The 9,686-nt window shown below is 43.2% G+C and overlaps 2 protein-coding genes across 2 annotated transcripts; one reads left to right on the top strand and one right to left on the bottom strand.

Moving 5' to 3' along the window:
• Positions 1–2,057: 2,057 nt before the first annotated feature.
• LOC137627329 (uncharacterized) lies at positions 2,058–4,334 on the bottom strand. Its single transcript, XM_068358412.1, has 3 exons — positions 3,147–4,334; positions 2,660–2,894; positions 2,058–2,422 (listed from the first exon to the last, which is right to left on the bottom strand). The coding sequence occupies exons 1-3, from the start codon at positions 4,332–4,334 to the stop codon at positions 2,058–2,060; spliced, it is 1,788 nt and encodes a 595-aa protein (XP_068214513.1).
• Positions 4,335–4,470: 136 nt separating this feature from the next.
• On the top strand, positions 4,471–9,541 carry LOC137627328 (uncharacterized). The gene is made up of 5 exons (XM_068358411.1): positions 4,471–4,967; positions 5,562–5,810; positions 7,212–7,367; positions 9,222–9,361; positions 9,522–9,541. Exons 1-5 carry the CDS (start codon positions 4,471–4,473, stop codon positions 9,539–9,541), a joined length of 1,062 nt encoding a protein of 353 aa, XP_068214512.1.
• The last annotated feature ends 145 nt before the right edge of the window (positions 9,542–9,686 follow it).

Raw genomic sequence — 9,686 nt, 5'->3', positions numbered from 1 at the left:
AATATCAACTGATACCACCACCTCTCCTTCCATCACAACCTACCAGTGAAACGTCCACAATATTAACTGATACCACCACTCTCCTTCCATCACTACACCTACCAGTGAAACGTCCACAATATTCACTGATACCACCACCTCTCCTTCCATCACTACACCTACCAGTGAAACGTCCACAATATCAACTGATACCACCACCTCTCCTTCCTCCATTACACCTACTAGTGAAACATCCACAATATCAACTGATACCACCACCTCTCCTTCCTCCACTACACCTACCAGTGAAACGTCTACAATATTAACTGATACCACCACCTCTCCTTCCATCACTACACCTACCATTGAAACATCCACAATATTCACTGATACCAGCACCTCTCCTTCCATCACTACACCTACCATTGAAACATCCACAATATTCATTGATACCACCACCTCTCCTTCCTCCATTACACCTACTAGTGAAACGTCCTCAATATCAACTGATACCACCACCTCTCCTTCCTCCATTACACCTACTAGTGAAACATCCTCAATATAAGTGATACCACCACCTCTCTTCCTCCATTACACCTACTAGTGAAACATCCACAATATCAACTGATACCACCACCTCTCCTTCCTCCATTACACCTACCAGTGAAACATCCACAATATTAACTGATATACCACCTCTCCTTCCTCCACTACACCTACTAGTGAAACAACCACAAATCATTTGATACCACCACCTCTCCTTCCACCACACCTACTAGTGAACCATCTACAATATCAACTGGTGATACCACCACCTCTTCTTCCTCCATTACACCTACTAGTGAAACATCCACAATATTAAGTGATACCAGCACCTCTCCTTTCATCACTACACCTACTAGTGAAACATCCACAATATCAACTGATACCACCTCCTCTCCTTCCTCCATTACACCTACCAGTGAAACGTCCACAATATTAACTGATACCACCACCTCTCCTTCCTCCATCACACCTACTAGTGAAACATCCACAATATCAACTGATACCACCACCTCTCCTTCCTCCATTACACCTACCAGTGAAATGTCCTCAATATCAACTGATACCACCACCTCTCCTTCAACCACACCTACTAGTGAACCATCTACAATATCAACTGATACCACCACCTCTCCTTCCTCCATTACACCTACTAGTGAAACATCCACGATATTAAGTGATACCACCACCTCTCCTTCCTCCATTACACCTACTATTGAAACATCCACAATATTAACCGATACCACCACCTCTCCTTCCACTACACCTACTAGTGAAACATCCACAATATCAACTGATACCACCACCTCTCCTTCCTCCACTACCTATAGTAAAACAACAACAATATCAACTGATACCACCACCTTCTTCCTTCCACTACACCTACTAGTGAACAATCCACAATTTCAACTGATACCACCACCTCTCCTTCCTCCACTACACCTACAAGTGAAACATCCACAATATCAACTGATACCACCACCTCTCCTTCCTCCATTACACCTACTACTGAAACATCCACAATATTAACTGATACCACCACCTCTCCTTCCATCACTACTCCCTACCAGTGAAACGTCCACAATATTTACTGATACCACCACCTCTCCTTCCATCACTACACCTACCAGTGAAACGTCCACAATATTCACTGATACCACCACCTCTCCTTCCATCACTACTCCTACCAGTGAAACGTCCTCAATATCAACTGATACCACAACCTCTCCTCCTTCCATTACACCTACTACTGAAACATCCACAATATTAACTGATACCACCACTTCTCCTTCCATCACTAACCTACCAGTGAAACGTCCACAATTTTAACTGATACCAGCACCTCTCCTTCCATCACTACACCTACCAGTGAAACGCCCTCAATATCAACTGATACCACCACCTCTCTTTCCTACATTACACCTACTAGAGAAACATCCACAATATTAACTGATACCACCACCTCTCCTTCCTCCATACACCTACTAGTGAAACATCCATAATATCAACTGATACCACCACCTCTCCTTCCATCACTACTCTACCAGTGAAATGTCCACAATATTAACTGATACCACCACCTCTCCTTCCATCACTACACCTACCAGTGAAATGTCCACAATATTCACTGATACCAGTACCTCTCCTTCCATCACTACACCTACCAGTGAAACGTCCTCAATATCAACTGATTCCACAACTTCTCCTTCCTCCATTACACCTACTAGTGAAACATCCACAATATCAACTAATACCACCACCTCTCCTTCCTCCAGTACACCTACCAGTGAAACGTCTACAATATTAACTGATACCACCACCTCTCTTTCCATCACTAACCCTACCATTGAAACATCCACAATAATCACTGATACCAGCACCTCTCCTTCCATCACTACACCTACCATTAAAACATCCACAATATTCACTGATACCAGCACCTCTCCTTCCATCACTACACCTACCAGTGAAACGTCCACAATATTCACTGATACCACCACCTCTCCTTCCTCCATTGCACCTACTAGTGAAACATCCTTAATATCAACTGATACCACCACTTCTCCTTCCTCCACTACACTGACTAGTAAAACAACAACAACATCATTTGATACCACCACCTCTCCTTCCAGCACACCTACTAGTGAACCATCTACAATATCAATTGGTAATACCACCACCTCTTCTTCCTCCATTACACCTACTAGTGAAACATCCACGATATTAAGTGATACCGACACCTCTCCTACCTCCATTACACCTACTAGTGAAACATCCACAATATCGAATGATACCACCATCTCTCCTTCCTCCATTACACCTACCAGTGAAACATCCACAATGTTAACTGATACCACCACCTCTCCTTCCTCCTTTACACCTACCAGTGAAATGTCTACAATATTAACTGATACCAACACCTCTCCTTCCATCACTACACCTACCAGTGAAACGTCTACAATATTAACTGATACCACCACCTCTCCTTTCATCACTACACCTACCATTGAAACATCCACAATATTCACTGATACCAGCACCCCTCCTTCCTCCATTACACCTACTAGTGAAACATCCTCAATATCAACTGATACCACCATCTCTCCTTCCTCCATTACACCTACCAGTGAAACATCCACAATATCAACTGATACCACCACCTCTCCTTCCTCCATTACACCTACTACTGAAACATCCATAATATCAACTGATACCACCACCTCTCCTTCCATCACAACTCCTACCAGTGAAACGTCCACAATATTAACTGATACCACCAACTCTCCTTCCATCACTACACCTTCCAGTGAAATGTCCCCAATATTCAATGATACCAGCACCTCTCCTTCCATCACTACACCTACCAGTGAAACGTCCTCAATATCAACTGATACCACTACCTCTCCTTCCTTCATTACACCTAACAGTGAAACGTCCACAATATTAACTGATACGACCACCTCTCCTTCCTCCTTTACACCTACCAGTGAAATGTCTACAATATTAATTGATACCACCACCTCTCTTTCCATCACTACATATACCAGTGAAACGTCTACAATATTAACTGATACCACCACCTCTCCTTCCATCACTACACCTACCAGTAAAACGTCCACATTATTCACTGATATCACCACCTCTCCTTCCTCCATTACACCTACTAGTGAAACATCCTCAATATCATTTGATGCCACCATCTCTCCTTCCACCATACCTACTAGTGAACCATCTACAATATCAACTGGTGATACCACCACCTCTTCTTCCTCCATTACACCTACTAGTGACACATCCATAGTATCAACTGATACCACCACCTCTCCTTCCTCCATTACACCTACCAGTGAAACGTCCTCAATATCAACTGATACCACCACTTCTCCTTCCATCACTACACCTACCAGTGAAACGTCGTCAATATCCACTGATACCACCACCTCTTCTTCCACTACACTTACTAGTGAACCATCCACAATATCAACTAATACCACCAATTCTCCTTCCTCCACTACACCTACCAGTGAAACATCCACAATATCAACTGATACCACCACCTCTCCTTCCTCCATTACACCTACTACTGAAACATCCATAATATTAACTAATACCAGCACCTCTCCTTCCATCACTACTCCTACCAGTGAAATGTTCACAATATTAACTGATACCACCACCTCTCCTTCCATCACTACACCTACCAGTGAAACGTCCACAATATTCACTGATACCAGCACCTCTCCTTCCATCACTACCCCTACCAGTGAAATGTCCTCAATATCAACTGATACCACCACCTCTCCTTCCTCCATTACACCTACTAGTGAAACATCGACAATATTAACTGATACCACCACCTCTCCTTCCTCCATTACACCTACTAGTGAAACATCCATAATATCAACTGATACCACCACCTCTCCTTCCATCACTACTCCTACCAGTGAAATGTCTACAATATTAACTGATACCACCACCTCTCCTTCCATCACTACACCTACCAGTGAAACGTCCACAATATTCACTGATACCAGCACCTCTCCTTCCATCACTACTCCTACCAGTGAAATGTCCACAATATTAACTGATACCACCACCTCTCCTTTCATCACTACACCTACCAGTGAAACGTACACAATATTCACTGATACCAGCACCTCTCCTTCCATCACTACTTCTACCATCACTACTCCTACCAGTGAAATGTCCACAATATTAACTAATACCACCAACTCTCCTTCCATCACTACACCTACCAGTGAAACGTCCACAATATTAACTGATACCAGCACCTCTCCTTCCATCACTACACCTACCAGTGAAACGTCCTCAATATCAACTGATTCCACAACCTCTACTTCCTCCATTACACCTATTAGAGAAACATCCACAATATCGACTGATACCACCACCTCTTCTTACTCCATTACACCTACCAGTGAAACGTCCACAATATTAACTGATACCACCACATCTCCTTCCTCCATTACACCTACCATTGAGACATCCACAATATTCACCGATTTCAGCACCTCTCCTTCCATCACTACACCTACCAGTGAAACATCCACAATATTCACTGATACCACCACCTCTCCTTCCTCCATTACACCTACTAGTGAAACATCCTCAATATCAACTGATACCACCACCTCTCCTTCCTCCACTACACTGATTAGTAAAACAACCACAACATCATTTGATACCACCACCTCTCCTTCCACCACACCTAATAGTGAACCATCTACAATATCAACTGGTGATACCACCACCTCTTTTTCCTCCATTACACCTACTAGTGAAACATCCACAATATCGACTGATACCACCACCTCTTCTTACTCCATTACACCTACCAGTGAAACGTCTACAATATTAACCGATACCACCACCTCTCCTTCCATCACTACACCTACCATTGAAACATCCACAATATTCTCTGATTTCAGCACCTCTCCTTCCATCACTACACCTACCAGTGAAACGTCCACAATATTCACTGATACCACCACCTCTCCTTCCTCCATTACACCTACTAGTGAAACATCCTCAATATCAACTGATACCACCTTCTCTCCTTCCTCCACTACACCTACCAGTGAAACATCCACGATATCAAGTGATACCACCTACTCTCCTTCCTCCATTACACCTACTAGTGAAACATCCATAATATCAACCGATACCAGCACATCTCCTTCCAGCACAACACCTACCAGTGAAACGTCCTCAATATCGACTGATACCACCACCTCTTCTTCCTCCATTACACCTACCAGTGAAACATCCAAAATATTAACTGATACCACCACCTCTCCTTCCTCCTTTACACCTACCAGTGAAACGTCTACAATATTAACTGATACCACCACCTCTCCTTCCATCACTACACCTACCAGTGAAACGTCTACAATATTAACTGATACCACCACCTCTCCTTCCATCACTACACCTACCATTGAAACATCCACAATATTCACTGATACCAGCACCTCTCCTTCCATCACTACACCTACCAGTGAAACGTCCACAATATTCACTAATACCACCACCTCTCCTTCCTCCATTACACCTACTAGTGAAACATCCACAATATCAACTGATACCACCACCTCTCCTTCCTCCACTACACTGAATAGTAAACCAACTACAACATCATTTGATACCACCATCTCTCCTTCCACTACACCTACTAGTGAACCATCTACAATATCAACTGGTGATACCACCACCTCTTCTTCCTCCATTACACCTACCAGTGAAACGTCTACAATATTAACTGATACCACCACCTCTCCTTCCATCACTAGCCCTACCATTGAAACATCCACAATATTCACTGATACCAGCACATCTCCTTCCATCACTACACCTACCATTGAAACATCCACAATATTCTCTGATACCAGCACCTCTCCTTCCATCACTACACCTACCAGTGAAAAGTCCACAATATTCACTGATACCACCACCTCTCCTTCCTCCATTACACCTACTAGTGAAACATCCTCAATATCAACTGATACCACCACCTCTCCTTCCTCCACTACACTGACTAGTAAAACAACCACAACATCATTTGATACCACCACCTCTCCTTCAATCACACCTACTAGTGAACCATCTACAATATCAACTATTGATACCACCACCTCTTCTTCCTCCATTACACCTACTAGTGAAACATCCACAATATTAAGTGATACCACCACCTCTCCTACCTCCATTACACCTACTAGTAAAACATCCACAATATCAACTGATACCACCATCTCTCCTTCCTCCATTACACCTACCAGTGAAATGTCCACAATATTAACTGATACCACCATCTCTCCTTCCTCCATTACATCTACCAGTAAAATGTTCACAATATTAACTGATACCACCACTTCTCCTTCCATCACTACACCTACCAGTGAAACGTCCATAATATTCACTGATACCAGCACCTCTCCTTCCATCACTACACCTACCAGTGAAACGTCCACAGTATTCACTGATACCACCACCTCCCCTTCCTCCATTACACCTACTAGTGAAACATCCTCAATATCAACTGATACCACCACCTCTCCTTCCATCACTACTCCTACCAGTGAAACGTCCACAATATTAACCAATACCACCAACTCTCCTTCCAACACTACACCTACCAGTGAAACGTCCACAATATTTACTGATACCAGCACCTCTCCTTCCATCACTACAACTACCAGTCAAACGTTCTCAATATCAACTGATGCCACCACCTCTCCTTCCTCCATTACACCTACTAGTGAAACAACCACCATATCAATTGATACCACCAACTCTCCTTCCTCCACTACACCTACAAGTGAAACGTCTACAATATTAACTGATACCACCACCTCTCCTTCCATCACTACACCTACCATTGAAACATCCACAATATTCACTGATACCAGCACCTCTACTTCCATCACTACACCTACCATTGAAACATCCACAATATTCAGTAATACCACCACCTCTCCTTCCTCCATTACACCTACCAGTGGAGCATCCTCAATATCAACTGATACCACCACCTCTCCTTCCTCCACTACACTGACTAGTAAAACAACCACAACATCATTTGATACCACCACCTCTCCTTCCACCACACCTACTAGTGAACCATCTACAATATCAACTGGTGATACCACCACCTTTTCTTCCTCCATTACACCTACTAGTGAAACATCCACAATATTAAGTGATATCACCACCTCTCCTACCTCCATTACACCTACTAGTGAAACATCCACAATATCAATTGATACCACCAACTCTCCTTCCATCACTACACCTACCATTGAAACATCCACAATATTCACTGATACCAGCACCTCTACTTCCATCACTACACCTACCATTGAAACATCCACAATATTCACTAATACCACCACCTCTCCTTCCATCACTACACCTACCGGTGAAACGTCCACAATATTCACTGATATCACCACCTCTCCTTCCTCCATTACACCTACTAGTGGAGCATCCTCAATATCAACTGATACCACCACCTCTCCTTCCATCACTACACCTACCATTGAAACATCCACAATATTCTCTGATTTCAGCACCTCTCCTTCCATCACTACACCTACCAGTGAAACGTCCACAATATTCACTGATACCACCACCTCTCCTTCCTCCATTACACCTACTAGTGAAACATCCTCAATATCAACTGATACCACCTTCTCTCCTTCCTCCACTACACCTACCAGTGAAACATCCACGATATCAAGTGATACCACCTACTCTCCTTCCTCCATTACACCTACTAGTGAAACATCCATAATATCAACCGATACCAGCACATCTCCTTCCAGCACAACACCTACCAGTGAAACGTCCTCAATATCGACTGATACCACCACCTCTTCTTCCTCCATTACACCTACCAGTGAAACATCCAAAATATTAACTGATACCACCACCTCTCCTTCCTCCTTTACACCTACCAGTGAAACGTCTACAATATTAACTGATACCACCACCTCTCCTTCCATCACTACACCTACCAGTGAAACGTCTACAATATTAACTGATACCACCACCTCTCCTTCCATCACTACACCTACCATTGAAACATCCACAATATTCACTGATACCAGCACCTCTCCTTCCATCACTACACCTACCAGTGAAACGTCCACAATATTCACTAATACCACCACCTCTCCTTCCTCCATTACACCTACTAGTGAAACATCCACAATATCAACTGATACCACCACCTCTCCTTCCTCCACTACACTGAATAGTAAACCAACTACAACATCATTTGATACCACCATCTCTCCTTCCACTACACCTACTAGTGAACCATCTACAATATCAACTGGTGATACCACCACCTCTTCTTCCTCCATTACACCTACCAGTGAAACGTCTACAATATTAACTGATACCACCACCTCTCCTTCCATCACTAGCCCTACCATTGAAACATCCACAATATTCACTGATACCAGCACATCTCCTTCCATCACTACACCTACCATTGAAACATCCACAATATTCTCTGATACCAGCACCTCTCCTTCCATCACTACACCTACCAGTGAAAAGTCCACAATATTCACTGATACCACCACCTCTCCTTCCTCCATTACACCTACTAGTGAAACATCCTCAATATCAACTGATACCACCACCTCTCCTTCCTCCACTACACTGACTAGTAAAACAACCACAACATCATTTGATACCACCACCTCTCCTTCAATCACACCTACTAGTGAACCATCTACAATATCAACTATTGATACCACCACCTCTTCTTCCTCCATTACACCTACTAGTGAAACATCCACAATATTAAGTGATACCACCACCTCTCCTACCTCCATTACACCTACTAGTAAAACATCCACAATATCAACTGATACCACCATCTCTCCTTCCTCCATTACACCTACCAGTGAAATGTCCACAATATTAACTGATACCACCATCTCTCCTTCCTCCATTACATCTACCAGTAAAATGTTCACAATATTAACTGATACCACCACTTCTCCTTCCATCACTACACCTACCAGTGAAACGTCCATAATATTCACTGATACCAGCACCTCTCCTTCCATCACTACACCTACCAGTGAAACGTCCACAGTATTCACTGATACCACCACCTCCCCTTCCTC

Source organism: Palaemon carinicauda, chromosome 35 (genome assembly GCF_036898095.1).
Source record: "Palaemon carinicauda isolate YSFRI2023 chromosome 35, ASM3689809v2, whole genome shotgun sequence".
Lineage (NCBI taxonomy): Eukaryota > Metazoa > Arthropoda > Malacostraca > Decapoda > Palaemonidae > Palaemon > Palaemon carinicauda.
Note: the sequence above shows the minus strand (reverse complement) of the source record. Positions and strands in the feature narration are given on the sequence as shown.